The 21,035-nt window shown below is 51.8% G+C and overlaps 4 protein-coding genes and 1 pseudogene across 4 annotated transcripts; 2 read left to right on the forward strand and 3 right to left on the reverse strand.

The window, feature by feature from the left end:
- Positions 1-937: 937 nt before the first annotated feature.
- On the reverse strand, positions 938-2,484 carry LOC127312064 (MEIOTIC F-BOX protein MOF-like). The gene is made up of 3 exons (XM_051342538.2): positions 1,639-2,484; positions 1,259-1,462; positions 938-1,150 (listed from the first exon to the last, which is right to left on the reverse strand). The coding sequence occupies exons 1-3, from the start codon at positions 2,482-2,484 to the stop codon at positions 938-940; spliced, it is 1,263 nt and encodes a 420-aa protein (XP_051198498.1).
- Positions 2,485-5,159: 2,675 nt separating this feature from the next.
- LOC127313803 (anthocyanidin 5,3-O-glucosyltransferase) lies at positions 5,160-6,820 on the forward strand. The gene has a single exon (XM_051344269.2). It carries the CDS (start codon positions 5,243-5,245, stop codon positions 6,650-6,652), a length of 1,410 nt encoding a protein of 469 aa, XP_051200229.1. The 5' UTR covers positions 5,160-5,242; the 3' UTR covers positions 6,653-6,820.
- Positions 6,821-8,187: 1,367 nt separating this feature from the next.
- LOC127313802 (UDP-glycosyltransferase 88B1-like) lies at positions 8,188-9,794 on the reverse strand (annotated as a pseudogene).
- Positions 9,795-10,141: 347 nt separating this feature from the next.
- Positions 10,142-11,853, forward strand: LOC127313805 (UDP-glycosyltransferase 88B1-like). The gene has a single exon (XM_051344270.2). The coding sequence runs from the start codon at positions 10,961-10,963 to the stop codon at positions 11,741-11,743; it is 783 nt and encodes a 260-aa protein (XP_051200230.1). The 5' UTR covers positions 10,142-10,960; the 3' UTR covers positions 11,744-11,853.
- A 1,468-nt stretch (positions 11,854-13,321) lies between these two features.
- On the reverse strand, positions 13,322-14,971 carry LOC127313804 (anthocyanidin 5,3-O-glucosyltransferase-like). Its single transcript, XM_071823387.1, has one exon. The coding sequence runs from the start codon at positions 14,888-14,890 to the stop codon at positions 13,490-13,492; it is 1,401 nt and encodes a 466-aa protein (XP_071679488.1). The 5' UTR covers positions 14,891-14,971; the 3' UTR covers positions 13,322-13,489.
- Between the last annotated feature and the right edge of the window lie 6,064 nt (positions 14,972-21,035).

The following is a 21,035-nucleotide window of genomic DNA, read 5'->3' on the forward strand; positions in this document are numbered from 1 at the left end:
GGCGCAAACCGTCCCACCCAGCCACCACCGGTGTGCCACCGACGTGAGGCAAGGGAGGCTGCAGCACGCCACCGCCACTCCTTCCTCCGACCGCCGCCGCCCCGCCATCACACGGGAGGCAGAAGGTCTACCGCCACCGCCGTCAAGGGGAGCACCCAGCCGCCGTCCCATCCGCGCACGGGGGAAGCTCGCCGCCGCCGCCACGCCCCGCGGCCTTTGCCTGGCCGCGGCGGCGGGAGGAGTATTCTAGGGTTGGACTGATTAGGTAAATAGGTAGTGTTATCTCAACTAACTTTCCTTGTCACTATGTAAGCCTCTGCGTAAACCTGCAGTAGTTAAAGGTGTAGCAGATTTAACTGCCATGCTTGCTAGATGTTCCAGTGGCCATTGACGCGGGAAATGAAGCCATGTTTGAAAACTGGGCTAGGTGATCTGTTGAGCTGCTTGGGCTGCTGAGAAGTGTGATCCTGTGAGGTGTTCTGAGTGTCAATCCTCTCTTCCTGGGACTGTAGAGAAATCTACTCCATTTCCTCAAAGGAAACAATAATAATTTGCTGAAACATAGGTTGAGTTTCAGTCAGTTCTTCAGATTCCTTCTGAAGCAATAGCCAATCCGGTATGTGAATCTCGCAGCAGAATCACCAAAGGCTAGCACCCCGTGTTCCCATCACGCTTTAAACTTACAGCCACATTGGATGGAGACGCATGAACCTGACGAAGCAAAAGTATATAATGAATACCAGTGGTAACTGCCTGCAGAAGGTCCTTCAGAAAACCAGCAAAGACATAAACAATACACGACTGTGGTGTCAGCACACAAACAAGTTGACAATAGTTGGTTGATCCATTCATAGAAACAAATAGTACACAAAATGTCACATACTGGCATAGTGCAACGTAAGTCTGAAAAAATACTACAAGCCAAGGACGACTAAGTTCACTTAATTCTGGAGAAAGTAACGGCAGGATAGTCTAGGTTCTTTATAAGGCCGCACACAAGTTGAAACATTTGGTGCTTTTCATGATCTTTGCCATCATCTCTATATTTGATTTCAATTGACTTCAAGTTGGGACAATCGAAATCCTTTTGGTCTGGAGTACGAAGTGAGAGGCCACTCGCCGTCATCTTTTGCTCTGACCCTCGTGGACTCTTTTGGCAGCACAAAAAAACCGTGTCAGATATATAGTAAAGCAATTAGTATCGACTGAAGAAGCACATAGTGACAGTAGTTGAAGGACTAAAAAAAGAGTTGCGTACCCAGCAGTTCTCCAAAGTTAGCCTCTCTAGATTCGGGGCCTTGTGCAGTAATCTTGCTAGGGCATTGAATTTCTCGTGCGGGTCGCAGCTGCTACCTAGACGTCCATCTACCAAGAAGGTTTTGGTATCTAAGCAGCTGGTCATGGACAAGGTTTTCAGGTTCATGAAAGATGGATATTTATCTAATTCCTTGTCTAGCATCACCTGAAATGCATAGAGATAGGACCCAAGTTCACTAAGTTTGAGGGATGCACCTCAAAAAAAAAAAAACAAGATACCATAATGGTGGAATAAACCTTTATTCAAATAAATATTGGAACATACTACTAGTACTTTATGCTTATGAACGTGACGGAAGGAGGGAAAGAGGGTACGCATACCTCTGCCGGAAGGCATATCAGCTCGAGATTCCTGACATTAAACAGGCTGCCAAGAAGCGAGACTCGGCTAGGATTGGAGGACCTTCTGTCGAACGGACAAATGGATGCATCCACGAGGTGGTTCATGGGCCCGTCAAGCGTAACACCATTCTTACGATACAGAGTGAATATGGTCAAGGAAACAAGAGCAGGAGCCCTGATAACCAGCATCTCCCACGAACCGTAGCAGTGACGAAGAACAAGTTTCCTCAGCGTGCTCGAGTGAATGTCGCGGAAGTAAGTCCAACACTCTTGGAGTGTCAAGTCTTCCAGGACCGGGCATCCTGAACGGAGCTGCTTCTCGAAATGGTTGTCCAAATACACACCGAAAAGATAGAGCTTTTTGAGGAGAGCGGTGCTGGCAGAGTCCAGATGGGGTAATTTGTACACACCGTGAAAGTAGTACCCGATCTCGACATCGGCCGGGCGATACTTGATGCCACGGCAAACCCATCTGTTGATGGTTGGAAGTAGATCCTTGTGATTTGATCCGATGACGATCCGGAACGCATCCAGGGTTGGAGCATCGTGGAAGGTGAGCAGGTTGTTTACAAAGTTCTCCGCCCTTTCCCACTTCTCCTTGGAATAGGAGTCGCCGTGGTATGGGCTATTGACGTCGATCTTGATGTCGATACGACGCACCGAGCGCCACAGGCCCGTCCACCTCTTGGAGAGCACGCCCGTCTGGACGGCCCGTCGGGAGGGGAGGAATGCGAGGACGTGGCGGAGAAGGTCGTCCGGCAAGGCGCTCAGCCGGTCGTTGTTGGTAGGGTCGCCGGCACGAGCCCGCTTGGCGGCGGTCTCCATGGCGGCCGGCGAACGTAGGCACAGGGAATGCTTTTGTGGCTAGGGCATTCTTCGTCGCTTTGGAGGGTTGGATTGGGCGAATCGACCGGCAAATCTTGCGTAATTAGCGCGCGCGCGCGACGCTCGGTACTGCAGAGCGTGTGGATCTTCTCTCCTTCACGCTGACGCACGCGAACGAGTCCATGCCGCGCGCACGTTGTTTCATTGGACAAAATATATAAGCAATCCATTATTATTTCGTCTCCTAAACTCCCGCCGTTATTAGAGCATCTCCTTCGCGTCCCCCAAACCGTCCCCCAAACCGCGCCGGATCGAGCGTTTGGGGGACGTGTTTTGTTCGTGCCGCCTTTGGGGGACGTCGCTCCCCAGTCGCGTCCCCAAACGCCGCTCCCAAACATTAAAAATAATTTAAATAGATAGAATAAAACTCTTTACTAATATTCAAATCGGTTCAACATAAACAAAATACATATAAAACTTCGAAAAAACATAATTAAATTACATACAAATTATTTTAAACTACTACTTCTTCTTCGATGATGGCCCCGCCTCGTCGTCGTCGTCACGGTGGCGCTTCCTGCTCGTCACCTCTTCCGAAGAGGCGGTGTCGGCCGACGCGTCGGAGTCCTCCTCGTTGTCGCCGGTGCTCGCCGGCTGCGCCTTGGCCTTGGCCTTGGCGTTGGCGGTATTGGCCTTCGCGTCCGCCTCCGCCTTCGCACGGGCCACCGCCGCCTCCTCTGATGACCCTTCTTCCTCCACATCCTCCTCCACGCCCAGCCATTCCTCCGCGCTGTCAAGTGGCGGGAGGGAATCGTCGTCGCTGCTGGGCGTCGGAGCTTTCTCCCACCAATGGCGCCATCCAGTAGGCTTTCCCTCGTTGGAGGTGTCGGACGGAAGCTCGGAGATGTAGCTCATCGTCGCTAGAGGTGTCGGATGCGGCCGGTGAAGATCCAATAGCGCCGACGTACGGGTCTTATTGAGCGCGGATGATCGGCGGCGCAGAAGTCGAAAAGACCAGCGGTTGCTCTTCCGAGGAGTCCCGACTCCATTCCGGCGGTTGCCGCGTCGTCGACGCGGTTGCCAATGCGACGGTTCCGCTTTCCGGCAACTGCACCGCCGCTACGTAGACGGCGGCTGAGCTTCCGAGCCGCTGATGCGTCGGGCCCGCGTCGGTTCGCCTCGCTTTTCATTGTGTCCGGCGTGCCCGGAGCGTCCCCTGTGAGACGGGGACGGGCTCGGGGCGCCGGACAAAAATGGCTTTGGGGGACGCGGCTGGAACGCATTTTTGACTCGGCGCGCCCTAAATTCCTTTGGAGAACGCTTTGGGCACGCGGCTGGAGATGCTCTTAATTGCGCAGCAATGCGACACTTATGGGCTTGTTTTTACGGGATCTTACTTACGTGCAGACGTGTATGATCGTGGGGCAATTCATCAGTTTCTAAAATCAAGTTATGGAATTGTTTTGCACCAACCGAACGGCTCCACGCACGCAATCCCGTAAAGCTTTTCCGTAGAAAAGTCTCCGTAGGTCTAGCATTACTGTTGATTGCGAACCTTGCGGCAAATCCAACCCCGATGAGGCACCTGTCAGTCCTTTTTTTCCCATTTGGACTGCGTTAATCAGGCCAACCGCGTCCTCGGTTTCTCGTTTCCCCTGCCGTTAATCCATTTGGAGAGCCCAAGCCATCCTCGGCCTTCCGAGGCGCGGTCGGGGACTCCGGACGAAACAAAAACACGCGAAACGTCGAGCGGGCCCTCGGTGCCGGCCACACAAAGGGTAGTTCCCTCCATTTATTTTGTTTTCCCTCCAAAATGCGCCTAATACCCATTTTCCCCTGCCGAATTTTGGAGGAGCTACTGCCATTCCCCCACAGTTGCACCTCCGCGGCGAAGAAGAGGATTGGCGTTCCTGATCGGCGGTAGCGGCGACAAGATGGACGAGCAGACAAGGGCTTGGTACGACGCCCATCACCGGGACATCCTCCGGCCTCCGTTTACTGCTTCGTCCTCCCCTTGGACGTCCACTCCCGTCGCTGCGACACTGGCGGCTGAAGATGCATCACCGCCCGATTTCACGCCAGACAAGGCGCAGGAAGGGACCGCTGATGTGCTTGTTATTGTCTAGTTTCTGTTTCAATCATATTGTGGCTGATCCGATCGCCGAACTATTGGGCGATGTTTTTGTGTAGCGGAAAGACAATTTTTTCGGTATCCGACGTGGCGTCAGTTGCTGCTATGGGCCAGGTCATACTGAATTTGACTTTGTGTTGTACATGTTAACTATTTTCTTAAAAAAATCTTTGTTAAATTTTACATAGTTTGATATTTAGAAATAATAAATAATAAACGGAGGTAGTATAAGAGAGTTCAGATAGAGATATGTCTGTTCTTTTTATATTTGTATTTTACATACAAAAATGTGGATAGTGCGTTCCATAGCCACTCAATCTGCAAATATAACACATTTGCCACACTTTGTACTTAAAATAATTGGAGATTTTCTACATTGACCACACAGTGACACATGATATGGCAAATATGCAAAATACAAAATAAAGTGTGGGAAATATGCAAAACCCACCAAAAAAAATGAGAAGGAGAAAAAAAAAACCCAAAAAGAACTACTCGAGTTGTCGCATATATTTTGCTGGTCCAGACTCCAGTCCAACAGTTGTCCAAACCCCAAGTGCGAAATCGGAAATTCTCAGCCACAGCCACAGGCCACCAACACGAAAGCAAAATCAGAGCAACCCTCCCATGGCGACGGCGAGAATGGTGGTTCTGATCCCCGGCCAGAGCATTAGCCACCTCACCCCCATGATGGAGTTCGCCGAGGTCTGCCTCCGTCGCGGCCTCGCCGTCACCGTCGTCGTCCCGGACCCAACCCTCACCGCCCCGGCCTTCCGCTCCGCCATCTGCCGGTACGCCTCCCGGCTCCCGTCTCTCGCCGTCCACTCCCTACCTCCCCCTCCCCCTCCCGCCCACCCCCACTCCCTCGGCGCCGTCCACCCCTTCATCCGCATGCAGGCCGCCTTCCGCTCCCAGGCACCCGGCCTGCGAGACTTCCTCCGCAGCCTTCCCGCCGTCCACGCGCTCGTCGCCGACATGTTCGCCGTCGACGCCCTCGACGTCGCCGCGGAGCTGGGCGTCCCGGGGCACCTCTTCTACTGCACGGGCGCCAACAACCTCGCCGTCTTCCTCCAGTTGCCTTCATTTTGCTCCGGGAGCGCCGGGGACTTGAAAGATCTCGGCGACGCGCCAGTGTCGTTCCCCGGCGTGCGCACGATGCCGGCGTCCCACCTGGTTGACGGGGTGCTCGACAGCGGGACCGAACTATACGCGGCCGTGCTGGACGTGTTCGGTCGGATGTCTGCGGCGCGTGGCATTTTGGTGAACACCTTCGAGGCGCTGGAGGGCTCGGTGATGGCTGCGATTAGAGAAAGCCGCTGCCTCCCTGAGCACGCCAATCCGTCGGTCTACTGCGTCGGGCCGTTGATCGCGGACGGGGAGATGGGGGAGGAAAGGCATCCATGTCTCCCGTGGCTTGACGCTCAGCCAGAGCGCAGTGTCGTGTTCATCTGCTTCGGCAGCCGGTGCACCGTGTCGCTGGAGCAGATCAGTGAGATGGCCAAGGGGCTCGAGAAGTCCGGGCACAGGTTCCTCTGGGTGCTGCGCACGCCTCCTGCCTTCGCTGCAGCCGCCGGCGAACCAGACGCGGCGCTTTCTCTCCTCCCAGAGGGGTTCTTGGAACGGACTGCAGACAGGGGCCTCGTGGTGACCGCGTCCTGGGTGCCGCAGGTGGGCGTGCTGCGTCACGCCTCCACTGGTGCCTTCGTGACGCACTGCGGATGGAACTCAACGCTGGAGGCGGTGGTGACCGGCATGCCTATGGTGTGCTGGCCGCTCGAAGCCGAGCAGTGGATGAACAAGGTGTACATTGTCGAGGAGATGAAGGTTGGCATCGAGGTTAGAGGATATAAACCTGGGGAGCTTGTCACCGCGGACAATGTGGATGCGACTGTTAGGTTGATCATGGACATGGAGTCGGAGGGGCGTCGGACAGTCATGGAACGGGCCTTGGCAGTGAAGGAGAGCGCTGCCGCGGCGTGGAAGGAAGGTGGGTCCTCTTGCGCCGCATTCACTGAGTTTGTGAAGCAAATGGAGTGACGGGACGTTTGCAGCATCATATCAATTGCAGGTTAGCATATGTAAATTGCACATTGCAGCATTGTGTGTCATTATGAACTTGAATAACTTGAGTAGAAATTGCAATCTATGCAGTAGTATTGTGTTCTGATCCATTCTGGAAATGAATGTTGTGATATATTAGTTTCACTTTTCATGTCCATGAATAGTTACAATGCAGACATATGATCCGAAATTGCTCAAATTCCTGCACCGGCATCCATTCTTTTTTTTTAGAAAAGATGGCCTTTATTCCAGTCCAGCCATTAGAATGCCTTGTTTAGAACTGATGATAGCATGATTTCGATGTATGGTTTGATTTTCCAGCCTAAGCAATTTTTGAAAAATGACAGTGGCTGCTTGGATGGCTCATGCAGCACCTGTACTTCATTAGTCCTTGCATTACACTTTTCAGATTATAAATCTGATAACATGTATTAGTACTCGCTAATATGGGCGTTACCTTTTCTCTCCTTGAAATAAAGTCAAGGTCATCAGTTATTTATCGCATACCTCATTCATGGGGTGGGTTTTACTTGTATATCATTCACGCGATTACTATCGTTACCACGTGTTTATGCGAAATTCTAAAGCTGTATTGAGACAGCCATCAAATCTCCAATCCTGTTGTGAAGAAGCTTTTCTTTTGTAAGAAAGTTATTTTTGCTGGGGCTTTCATAGGAATTTTCAAACTTACCATTGTGATCTTCTAACATAGCGCATCCTGGTACTACTTGATCCTCAGTTCAATTAGCGGACTGAACAACCTTAATCAGCTAGTATCTGGTTTGAGACACTCCCACCTTATCCTAGAATGGTTTGGCACAGTTGTCCAGATTGACCAGGCACTATTTCTCTACTAACCTTTTTATTGCGAGCAAAATTGTGTTCTGGTTAATGTGTTGTTGTTTGCTGATAAAACTGGCACACAGGAGTCTGTGGTGCAAATGATGTTAACTGTCAAATGCCAATATATTTCTGAGGCCACTATTCGATAGCATGAAGCTAGTCAGGCAATGAGATTTGCAAAATTTATTTCTCATGCTTTCCTGGCTTTAGATGTTCTTCTAGCAATACGCCTACAATATGTTTCAAAGACAGTACTTCCGCTAGAAAGAGTACTAGGTTATATCCGGTGGGGATGCAGATTCAGTGACCTTGTGATCGATTTAGCCCTTCATATGCGTGACATTCAGTGGACAAGAGCAACAAAGACTTGGCAGTTTTGAGCGTTTCAGAGACAGAAACAATGGAAATTATCCAGATTGAAGATCTGATGAGGAAAGTTTGGATCACTGAACAAATTATAACAGGCAAAAAGTGAACTGATTACAACAGAACAAAACGAACAATTTTGTAGAGTAGCATATCATTGCAGTTGTCTAGCACTTAACACTGGATGCACTTGGCAAAGTGAAACTGTGTCCGAAAACAATGTGGTCATCTCCAAGATAAATTAGATAATCTATGGCGTGTCAACTCATCCCAGCTTGCTCGATCGCTCAAACACAAGATGCTGCTGTTGCAATATCACCGTGGTAGGTTCCAGTTATAAATTACACTTTCTAGTAATCATGTTCTTTATCACCGTGGAAATAAAGGACTGTGCAATTTACAGACATTATCCACAACTTGAATACTTTATGCAGACATTCCCTTATTACTCCATCTGATTTACAAACTCAGCGAATGCGGTGCGAGAGGAGCCACCTTCCTTCCACGCCGCGGCGGTGCTCTCCTTCATCACCGCCAGCCGGTCCTCGACTGCTTGCCGGCATTCCAGTTCCATGTCCATGATCTGCCTAACCGTCGCATCCACGTCGGCGGCTGTGACGAGCCCGCCGCGCTTATATCCTCGCACCTCCACGCCAACCTTGAGCTCCTCCACGATGTACACCTTGTTCATCCACTGCTCGGCTACCAGCGGCCAGCACACCATCGGCACGCCGGCTCCCATCGCCTCCAGCGTGGAGTTCCATCCGCAGTGGCTCAGAAACGCGCCGGTGGACGCGTGACGCAGCACCTCCACCTGAGGCACCCAGGAGGACGCGGCCACCACGAGGCCTCTGCCCGCCGTTCGGGCCAAGAACCCCTCGGGGAGAAGAGACAGCGCCGCGTCCGGCTCGCCGGCGGCGGAGCCAGGCGGCGCGCGTAACACCCACAGGAACCTGTGCCCGGACCGCTCGAGCCCATCGGCCATCTCACCGATCTGCTCCAGCGACACCGTGCACCGGCTGCCGAAGCAGATGAACACGACGCTGCGCTCGGGCTGCGCGTCCAGCCACGGGAGGCACGGGTGGTGCCTCTCCTCCGCCTCCGCGGCCACCGGCCCGACGCAGTAGACGGGCGGGGTGGCGCGGTCGGGGAGGCAGCGCCCGTCTCTAAGAGCTGCCACCGCCGAGCTCTCCAGCGCCTCGAAGGTGTTCACCAGGATGCCGCCGCTCGCCGCCGCCATCCGGCCGAACACGTCCAGCGAAGTCGCGTACAGGTCCGTGCCGCTGTCGAGCACCGCGTCGACCAGGTGGGACGCCGGCATCGGGGGCACGCCGGGGAACGACACGGGCGCGTCGCCGAGATCTCTCAGTTCTCCGCCGCTGCTCCTCCTAGAGCAGAAGGAAGGCAGTCCGAGGAAGACGGAGAGGGTTGCGGCGCCCGTGGAGAAGAAGAGGTGCCCAGGGACGCCGACCTCCGCGGCGACGTCGACGGCGGACACCACGTCGAGCATGTCGGCGACGAGCGCGTGGACGGCGGGGAGGCTGCGGAGGAAGTCCCGCAGGCCGGGCGCCTGGGAGCGGGTGGCGGCCTGCATGCGGATGAACGGGTGGGCGGGAGCGGAGGCGGCGTTGAGGTATTGCTGCTGGGCTGGAGGTGGAGGGAGTGGACTGAGAGGGAGGGGAGCCGGGAGGCGTACCGGCAGAGCGTGGAGCGGAAGGCCGGGGCGGTCAGGGTTGGGTCTGGGACGGCGACGGTGACCTCGAGGCCGCCATGGAGGCAGATCGCGGCGAACTCCAGCATGGGGATGAGGTGGCTTACGCTCTGGCCGGGGACGATCACCACCATTCTCGCCGTTGACATTTTGCTTTGGTCTGTCAGTTTCGCACTTCAGATTTGGCCACTCAATCAGCGAAACGATCGACCAAGCTATGCTACTTATGCCTTTGTAACGTGTCCTACAGGGAGAGTGGTGTTTTGCATATGAGAGCATATGAATCTTTTATTTTGAAATTCATGTTACACATATTTGAAATTTGAAAAACTGAAACAAAAAATTTGCATGTACATCTTCACGTGCTATGTGCTCACAAAGTCGTTCCATTAAAAATGGACTTATCGTATGGCGTGTGTAAAAAAGATAAAATTCAATGCTAAAAATAGGGAGTGACGTTTTGGCACCCGGGAGCATATGCTCCCGGTTTTTAAATTTCGTTTTAAATGCACCTTTAAAATGTTGAAAAAATTGAACACAAAATTTAGTGGATACATCTCGAAATTCTACACGTTCACGAACTGATTTCACATAAAACCAACATTTTAAGTGTCATCCGTAAAAAAAGACAAATGTTGCTGTAAAAAAGATTGTATACAAGACGTTATGTTTCTCTTTTTCACACAAGTCACAGGAAATGTTGGTTTTTCGCAAGACTTGATGTGCGCATGTCAAATGTTGATATGTAAGCTAGAAAATTTTTGTTCGAATTTTTTGAACATTTCAAAACGTATTTTCCGGTGGCACGAGCATATGTTCCCATGTACCGAATTGAATTTCCACTAAAAATAAGACTTTTCTAAAGATAAACTTTCTCTTTTTTACATGGATCACACAAAATATTAGTTCCTCGCTAAACTTGACAAACACACGTTTATTGTAGAGATGTACATGTAGATTTTTTGTCAAATTTTTTCAATATTTCAAACTATAATTTTTGGGCAGATACGCATCCAGGAGCCGAATTGAATTTTCGGTCCGATAGTATTAAGATGTTCCATCATCTACCCGAGAAGATAACCTAGGGCGTTTTTGGTAGATCGCACGGCCCTTGCTTCTTATTCGGGAGACAAAATGGCCTTCCCAATTCGCATGTCGCGCTAGGTCCAGTAATGAAGGGTCTGCCCATGGTCACGGTCATAAGTACTGAGCCTTGTTATTCTCATATACACATGATTGACAGAGGCGGAGGATTGTTGTCACTTGTAGACCCACGTACCGCCAACCATATGCAACGATGATTCTTACCAAAGTCCTTTAGGCAAATATTTCTTGGTCGACAACACACACCATCGTTGATAAGAATGGCGGCGGCGAGCGGCATCCTGGTGAACACCTTCGAGGCGCTAGAGAGCTCGGCGGTGGCAGCGCTTAGGGACCCCGACCGCGCCACCCCGCCAGTCTACTGCGTCGGGCCGGTGGCCGCGGAGACGGAGAAGCAGAGGCACCACCCGTGCCTCCCGTGGCTGGACGCGCAGCCCAAGCGCAGCGTGGTGTTCCTCTGCTTCGGCAGCCGGTGCACGGTATCGCTGGAGCAGATCGGTGAGATGGCCGAGGGGCTCGAGCGGTCCGGGCACAGGTTCCTTTGGGTGCTACGCGCGCCGCCTGGCTCCACCGACGGCGAGGAGGACGCGGCGCTGTCTCTTCTCCCCGAGGGGTTCTTGGCCCGGACGGCGGACAGAGGCCTCGTGGTGGCCACGTCCTCCTGGGTGCCTCAGGTGGAGGTGCTGCGTCACGCGTCCACTGGCGCGTTCCTGAGCCACTGCGGATGGAACTCGACGCTGGAGGCGATGGGCGCCGGCGTGCCGATGGTGTGCTGGCCGCTGGTAGCCGAGCAGTGGATGAACAAGGTGTACATCGTGGAGGAGCTCAAGGTTGGCGTGGAGGTGCGAGGGTATAAGCGTGGCGGGCTCGTCACAGCCACCGACATGGATGCGACGGTTAGGCAGATCATGGACATGGAACCGGAATGCCGGCGAGCGGTCGAGGAACGGCTGGCGGAGATGAAGGAGAGCACCGCCGCGGCGTGGAAGGAAGGTGGCTCCTCTCGCACCGCATTCGCTGAGTTTGTAAATCAGATGGAGTAATAAGGGAATGTCTGCAGAAACTATTTAAGTGTGCATAATGTCTGTAAATTGTACAGTGCTGTATTTCCACGGTGATAAAGAACATGATTACTAGAAAGTGTAATTTATAACTGGAACCTACCACGGTGATATTGCAGCAGCAGCATCCAATGATATGCTACTCTACAAAGTTGTTCGTTTTGTTCTGTTGTAATCAGTTCACTTTTTGCCTGTTATAATTTGTTCAGTGATCCAAACTTTCCTCGTCAGATCTTCAATCTGGATAATTTCCATTGTTTCTGTCTCTGAAACGCTCAAAACTGCCAAGTCTTTGTCGCTCTTGTCCACTGAATCTCACACATATGAAGGGCTAAATCGATCACAAAGTCACTCAATCTGCATCCCCACCGGATATAAGCTAGTACTCTTTCTAGCGGAAGTAATGTCTTTGAAACATATTGCACGCGTATGGCGTATTGCTAGAAGAACATCTAAAGCCAGCAAAGCATGAGAACTAAATTTTGCAAATCTCATTGCCTGACTAGCTTTCATGCTATCGAATAGTGGCCTCAGAAATATATTGGCATTTGACAGTTAACATCATTTGCACCACAGACTCATGTGTGCCACGGGTACTAATTTAATTAGGACAAAATCAAACTAGTACTACTTCAATTGATGATAACCGGACCGCAAATATATAAAGGAGTACCTCACTCCCTTGAATCTGATCAAAAAGATTATCAATACGAGGAAGTGGATACCTGTTCTTCACGGTTACCTGGAACAATGCAAAGGCGCCCGTCCTTCTTTTTAACATACAATACGGGCGTGGAAATCAACTCGGATCAGCAAACAACAACACATGAACCAGAACACAATTTTGCTCGCAATAAAAGGTTAGTACAAAAACAGTGCCTCGTCAATCTCGTCAATCTGATCAACTGTGCCAAACCATCCTAGGATGAGGTGGGAGTGTCTAAAACCAGATACCAGCTGATTAAGGTTATTCAGTCCGCTAATTGAACTGAGGAGGATGCGCTATGTTACCTTAGAAGCTCACAATGGTAAGTTTGAAAATTCCTATGAAAGCCCCAGCAAAAATAACGTTCTTACAAAAGAAAAGCTTCTTCACAACAGGATTGGAGATTCGATAGCTGGCTCAATACAGCTTTAGAATTTCCTATAAACACGTGGTAACGATAGTAATCGCGTGAATGATATACAAGTAAAACACACCCAATGAATGAGGTATGAGATAAATAACTGATGACCTTGACTTTATTTCAAGGAGAGAAAAGGTACGCACATATTAGCAAGTACTAATACATGTTATCAGATTTATAATATGAAAAGTGTAATGTGAGAACTAATGAAGTACAGGTGCTGCATGAGCCATCCAAGCAGCCACTGTCATTTTCCAAAAATTGCTTAGGCTGGAAAATCAAACCATACATCGAAATCATGCTATCATCAGTTCTAAACAAGGTGTTCTAATGGCTGGACTGGAATAAAGGCTAAAAAAAAGGAATGCCGGTGCAGGAATTGAGCAATTTGGGATCATATGTCTGCATTGTAACTATTCATGGACAGGAAAAGTGAAACTAATATATCACAACATTCATTTCCGGCATAGATCAAAACACAATACTACTGTATAGATTGCAATTTCTACTTAAGTTATTCAAGTACATAATGACACACAATACTGCAATGTTCACTTTACATATGCTTACCTGCCTCTGATATGTTGCTACAAACGCCCCGTTACTCCATTTGTTTGACAAACTCAGTGAATGCGGCAAAAGAGGACCCACCTTCCTTCCACGCCGCGGCAGCGCTCTCCTTCACTGCCAAGGCCCGTTCCATGACTGCCCGACGTCCCTCCAACTCCATGTCCATGATCGACCTAACAGTTGCATCCACATTATCCGCCGTGACAAGCTCCCCAGGTTTATATCCTCTAACCTCGATGCCAACCTTCATCTCCTCCACAATGTACACCTTGTTCATCCACTGCTCGGCTTCCAGCGGCCAGCACACCATAGGCATGCCGGTCACCACCGCCTCCAGCGTTGAGTTCCATCCGCAGTGCGTTACGAAGGCACCAGTGGAGGCGTGACGCAGCACGTCGACCTGCGGCACCCAGGACGCGGTCACCACGAGGCCCCTCTCTGCGGTCCGTGCCAAGAACCCCTCTGGGAGGAGAGAAAGCGCTGCGTCCGGTTCGGCCGCGGCGAAGGCAGGAGGCGCACGCAGCACCCACAGGAACCTGTGCCCGGACTTCTCGAGCCCCTTGGCCATCTCACTGATCTGCTCCAGCGACACGGTGCACCGGCTGCCGAAGCAGATGAACACGACACTGCGCTCTGGCTGAGCGTCAAGCCACGGTAGGCATGGGTGCCTTTCCTCCTCCCTCTCCCCCTCCGCGATCAACGGCCCGACGCAGTAGACTGATGTTTTGGCGTGCTCAGGGAGGCAGCGGCCTTCTCTAATCGCAGCCATCACCGAGCCCTCCAGCGCCTCGAAGGTGTTCACCAAAATGCCACGCGCCGCAGACATCCGACCGAACACGTCCAGCACGGCGGCGTACAGCTCGGTCCCGCTGTCGAGCACCCCGTCGACCAGGTGGGACGCCGGCATCGTGCGCACGCCGGGGAACGACACTGGCGCGTCGCCGAGATCTTTCAAGTCCCCGCCGCTCCTGGAGCAAAATGAAGGCAGTTGGAGGAAGACGGCGAGGTTGTTGGCGCCCGTGCAGTAGAAGAGGTGCCCCGGGACGCCCACCTCCGCGGCGACGTCGAGGGCGTCGACGGCGAACATGTCGGCGACGAGCGCGTGGACGGCGGGGAGGCTGCGGAGGAAGTCTCGCAGGCCGGGTGCCTGGGAGCGGAAGGCGGCCTGCATGCGGATGAAGGGGTGGACGGCGCCGAGGGAGTGGGGGTGGGCGGGAGGGGGAGGTAGGGAGTGGACGGCGAGAGATGGGAGCCGGGAAGCGTACCGGCAGATGGCGGCGCGGAAGGCCGGGGCGGTGAGGGTTGGGTCCGGGACGACGACGGTGACGGCGAGGCCGCGACGGAGGCAGACCTCGGCGAACTCCATCATGGGGGTGAGGTGGCTAATGCTCTGGCCGGGGATCAGAACCACCATTTTCGCCGTCGACGCCATGGGAGGGTTGTTCTGATTTTGCTTTCGTGTTGGTGGCCTGTGGCTGAGGATTTCCGATTTCGCAGTTGGGGTTTGGACAACTGGACTGGAGTCTACTCTGGACCAGCGAAATACTGTATGCGACAACTCGACTAGTTCTTTTTGGGTTTTTTTTTCTCCTTCTCCTTTTTTTGGGGTTTGCATATTTCCCACACTTTATTTTGTATTTTGTATATTTTCCACATCATGTGTCACCGTGTGGTCAATATAGAAAATCTTCAATTATTTTTTAAGTATAAAGTGTGGCAAATGTGTTATATTGCAGATTGTGTGGCTATGGAACGCACTATCCCTATTTTTATATGTAAAATACCAATATAAAAAGAACAGACATATCTCTATCCGAACTCTCTTATATTACCTCCACTTATTAAAAAAAATCTAAATGTCAAACTATGTAAATTTTAACCAAGATTTTTTTTAAAAAAAATAGTTAACATGTACAACACAAAATCAAATCCAGTATGACCCAGCCCATAGGGAGCCTTGTGGGAGTGCTGCATATAGGCAGAGCAGCCGACGCCACGTCGGATACCGATCGGTCAAGCGACTCATCCCATTTTTTCCTGGCCACCACACCTTTGTCCTACTCGAGGGCTCTCCTACCCCTACCAAACCACAGACTATCGATGCATTGATGAGAACAATGCTACAAGGGTAGCTTCGATGATGTGGAGAGCAATGGCGACATTGGATCAGATTTGTACACGACACGATGTACCGAGGTTAGGCCCCTCACGATGGAGGTAAGAGCATCTCAAGCAGAGCCCTTAAAAGAGGCGCAAACTGAAAAACTCTGGCGATAATACAGGTTTGGGCCAAAACTGGGCCAGAACGGAGCCCGAACTCGCGGCCTGGCCCGTATAACGAGTTCGGGCCCCCGAGAAACTGCGCGGAAGCCCCGTATTAAAAGGGGCCACGGAGGGGAGTTCGGTTTCTAAATCCTACTCCCCTTCGGCGCTTTCACTCCCGCCGCCGCCGGCTGCCTCCTCTCCGGCGAGCCATTCCGCCGTCGCTCCGTCGCCTCCGCCACCACCCCTCCGTCCGCAATGGGGCGGTTAAGACGCATAGGTAGGGGGGCGAATCGGCGGCGGGAAGGAACCACGGCGGCCGCCGGACGGGCGGAGGCGGACCGCGCGAGGCGGGCGCGCTCCAACGGCGCATGGAAGCGGGCGTCACAGAAGTGGCCGCATGCTATCGCGCGTCGGCAAGCGCGTGAGAGGCGACCGAAGAAGGAGAAGCCGAGGCGCCCGCCGCCGGCTCGTGCAGCCAGGGCCGGGCCGGCAAAAACCGGGACCCTGTGCGAAGATTTATTATGGGCCCATGTGTCTCTAGGAAAGTAAAACTAATAAATAATTATACAGTGTGTATATGCCTCTTATAGACGTTTAAATTGAAAAGCTAATGTCTAGATTCTAAACTTGTGGTAAGTTCATCTTAATATCTATTTTAAGAGGAACATATAATTTCCAAAGCAAGTCTGACCACATCTAATGATTTTGATACATTTAAACTGTTTGGCTTTTTAAAATAGAAAAAGGAAATTTTAAAATCTCAAAAGCTTACAGCATATAAGGCAATTCCAATAAGTACGTGTACATAGATAAATCTATTATAAGAACTATCCTTTAAGATTAATAAAATCAAATTTACATCACGCTCTGTAAATTAAAATGGCAGCTATTATTATTTAGATATTTCAAGTGAAGTGCAATTTAAGGATCACACGCATCAATCAGAATTAGCAAAAAACTAAAGAAAATAGAAAATATGACCTGCATCGTACAAAAGGAAGAATCGAACCTGGAACCACATGGTCAAGCGACGCCTATTCATTAGGTGGCAACTGAATGAGCTGTAATTATTTTGTGTCTATGTTCCGTATTTACACTATATATAAAGAAATTCCAATATTTTGGGGCCCCAAAAATTTGTGGGCCCTGTGCGGCTGCATGGGCCGCACTCCCATGGGCCCGGGCCTGCGTGCAGCCTGCCGCTGCCGGCGCTACCCCGCGCGGCAACGACGACGACACCGACGGGCTGCCTGTAGCCTGAGGGAGCTCGGCGGAGGCGGCGGCCTTCAAGGTGGTGGCGCTCATCGTCGTGTAGGAGTCGCCAGCGAGGAAAAACCCTCCACCGCCGACGTGAAGCGCCCCGGTGACAATCTGGGGCCTAATCTAGTAGTTTAGGTCTCAAATTAGCGAATGTAGGTTGATCAGAGCTCGAACTATCATGTATTTTGGTTAGATTAATGTAAATTATCGACGAATCAAGCTTGATCGGAGCAAACTAGGTTCAATCGCAAGTTTAATTTTTCCGCGACGTTTGATTTTCGCTTTTTCAGTTTGCGAGTTCGATTTCTGATCTGCGCCGCGACAAAAGCCATCTAAACTCAACAGTTCAGGAGACCGAACTCGACGTTTTCGGTTCCGAGATATACGGGCTCTGCTAGAGATGTTCTAAAGACCTACTCCTACTTCATTATATGGATGTCTATATGTTCACAGATTGTCGGAGGCTTAGATGGGGCTATGGAGGTTAAGGAGGGTGAATGGGATCTACCCCTACTCTATCTTTGTCAAGCTTTATATACATGACTTGACCTAGGGTTTACATCATGCGACGAGTCATCTAAACCCTAAGTTGATTGATAACCATCGAATCCGTAGCTTGATCTTGAGTAGTCGACTGGGCCTTTACGTCATTCTGGATCTTGACGAGTAGGTCTAGCAGGCAGTTGACTGGATTGGGCCACCTGGTCTTGTACAGCGACTCACTCCATTGGACCTACTTCATATCTCTTCTTTCTTTTAATTTTTCCCACACAGCCGACATCCCATTGCGCTGTGCACTCCTTCTAACATTATTGAGTAATAAAATCCTCTTTGGTTCAGGTGCTCGATCATGAACTCCATGTAAACCCTACTGACCCGGTAATTTTTTTTTGTTATGATTTGCAGAATAAAACTCCTTGCAAGAAACAAGATACAGTGATAGACTATTTAACGAGGGATTTATGCTAGTTTAATAAGCATTGAACCAAGTTCTCCAACATAGTCATGCACTCCCACAGGTATTGCAGTAGCAGCGCCTAAACTGAAGTACTAAACGATATATTATATTAATTATACACTAACAGCTTATAGCTCCAAGGAGCACCAACCAGACAAAGAAACTAAATGGTTCAGAGCACAGACTTGACGATGTGAGATCCAAGGCTGTAACGTTTAGACAGGTGCCTGATCATCCGGAGAGGACTATCTCCATCGTTGCAGGGTTTTACCTCCACACCGGTGAAAACAGCAAACTGGCGCCTCATGTTCTCACAGAGGGAAACGATGCAGAAGCTGCCCGAGCCCAGGTTCACTAGGTGGGACTTGTATGGAGACCACTTCTCCGGCAGGTGGTCGAGACAATCAAAGGTATGCCGCAATGATGGTGGCCCGGCAGCAGCAGAGGGCGTTGTACTAGCGCAATCCAAAGCGCACAGGCGGCGGGGGCTGTCAGCCGATAGGGCGAAGTAAAGGTTGAGCTCGGGAACATATTCCGCTTTGCCGTAGAAGGGCATAACCCACTGGTTGCCCACCTGACGAGTCCATACTTTTTGGGAAACGCTGTTATTCCCCCGGGGGAACAGCGTTCTAATCGTCCTGCTACGTGACCGTCCGATGGCACAATGCGATTGCGTCTCGTTCGCGCTCCACGTGCGAGTATGGGCCCCACCCATGTTCTCCGCTCCTTCCTTATCTTCTCCCCAAATCGATTGGAGCCGCACAGCCACACTGCCGTCGCGCACCGCGCTGCCGCCATGCGCAGCAGCCGTTCCTCTTTAGCCGACGCGCCGCCGCGAGAACCTCCCCGTCTCCCTCCAACCCCCGCTCGCTGACCTCTACCGCGGGTGCTCTAGCTAGTGCGCTTCCAGCGAGGCCTATCTCCTAGCTCAGGCGAGGACGGGCTCCCTCAGCCGCTGCCGCGTCTGCCTCCGAGCTCCAACTCCTCCTCCGATGCTGGAACAGGGGGGGTGGGGGCTGCTGCAAGCTGTCCGCGGCCGCCGCCGAGGCAAGGCGCGGCCGCCAGTGCTACGAGCGGCAAGCGCCACAGTGGGTGCTTCAAGGAGGCCGCTGGATTGCTGCAAGGGGCCGACGCCGGAGCAGCTAGCGGCCACCGTCGATGCTACATGCAGCCGCCGCTAGTGCTACTTCAGGCTGCCGCTTTTGCTACATCCTACCTCTGCCGCTGCTACATCCGCGTCGCTACAAAAAGTCGCCGGCGGTGCTACACACGGCCAGCCGCGCCGCTACAATTGGTCGTCGGAGCTGCTACAGACGGCCGGTCGCGCCGCTACAATTTGGTCGATGGCGCTGCTACACAAGGCCAGCCGCGCCGCTACAAAATGCCGCTGACGCTGCTACACACGGCCGGCCGCGCCGCTACTCAAGTTCGTCGGCGCTGCTACACACGGCCGGCCGCGCCGCTACAAAAGGTCGCCGGCGCTGCTACACACAGCCGGCCACGCCGCTACAAAAGGTTGTCCGCACTGCTACATGCGGCCGTCCTCGCCGCTACAAAAGTTCATCGGCGTTGCTACAGAAGGTCACCATCGCTGATGCAAACAGCGCTGGAGCTGCTGCAAGCCGTCCACCGCCGTCGTCGCTACAACGGCACCGGAGCTGCTACAAGTGCGGTGCTAGGAGTACTCTACGGCGTGGTGCGGCGGCGATGCTGTTGTGAGCTGCCTGAGTTTGGTCGGGGATGGTGGGAATTTTTTATATGTTTTTTTTGTGCAAGCTGTGCGGCGTAGGATCATGGGGTCCACCCACGTGAGAGGAACAGAGACTCGTTCGCGTGGGCTTTCTTTTTGACTCGTTTCTGTGCTCCATCTGACGAACACGCGCGCACGGTTGAGTTTGATCGGGCGGCTGCGGACCCGGGGGATCGGGGATTTGATCCCCCGGGGGACGCTCAGCACGACCCATACTTTTTTCAGCATGTCGAAGGTGTAGGTGCCGACGCCCTCCTCGACGGAGGATACGCATATGGTTGAGCCACCAACCATGATGGAGGAACACATGTCGCCTGCAAGCGGTGGCTGCGGGAGAGATTCCCAGTAGTATGAATTTTTATAGCTGGGGCTCAACTGGGGTGTGGAGAAGGGATCATTGCTGAAGTAGTTGAGGACCTCAAGGGAGGAACCGATGGTGTTGGTAGCGGTGGCCGGTGATAGGTCCAGGACATAAAAGCAATGAGTGTCTAAGGGGTAGTAGGGATTGGGATGGGGTGTGGAGAAGCATACACAGTTAGGTCCCTTGGGAAAATTCATAGCTCGAATAGGTAGTTCTGCATTAAGATCAATGTCGTAGAGAAATGCACTGTCAGTAGAGTCTGTGAGCAGGATGCAGCTCTCTTTCAGTAGAATTGAGAAGAGGTGCATGGACTTTACATGGTGATCCGATTCAAACCTGAAACGCGGCTTATGCAGCTTCAAAGGGTTTATCAACGCTTCTTTTTTTTGATTCTCCGGTTCTGAAGGCATGGTTGATGGTTCTGTTTTTCCTGCTGACGGATAGAAGAGGTGCTTCCAAGGGTCAAGGAGATATAAGGATCTGATACGAGTGTTGGAGTCCTGCAGTATTAGATTCAGAAACCGACGATTCATCCTTTTGGAAGTGCAAACTGAATAATCGAGCCTTCGCCGTCTGGCCTGAATCTGAAAAGAAAAGACAAGAATCAGTACTAATAACTAACTAAACTATTCAGACTGTAGAAAAGAACATTAAAGATGTAAATTTTCGCGCCTGCAGCAAACCCTAGGTGGCTCCAATTCCTATTTATCCATGTCCAGTTTTGAGCCGCAGAGGCGTGAATTATGCAAGCTGTACAAACCAAACCAGATGGGGGCTTTCACCTGAATCTGATGTTTGACTGATGGAGGCGGAGGGGATCTATAGTATGATGCGCCTACGGTGGCCGACCGGCAAAACCGATGCCCTAGCACACATGCCGGCGATCGATCCAAAACCCAGTGGCGCTAGGAAGTCTTAACTAGCGATGGCAATGGGTAATTATGACCAGTGGCGGAGCCAGATTGGAGCAAGCCCCAGGCAAA

This window comes from Lolium perenne, chromosome 7, assembly GCF_019359855.2.
Source record: "Lolium perenne isolate Kyuss_39 chromosome 7, Kyuss_2.0, whole genome shotgun sequence".
Classification (NCBI taxonomy): domain Eukaryota; kingdom Viridiplantae; phylum Streptophyta; class Magnoliopsida; order Poales; family Poaceae; genus Lolium; species Lolium perenne.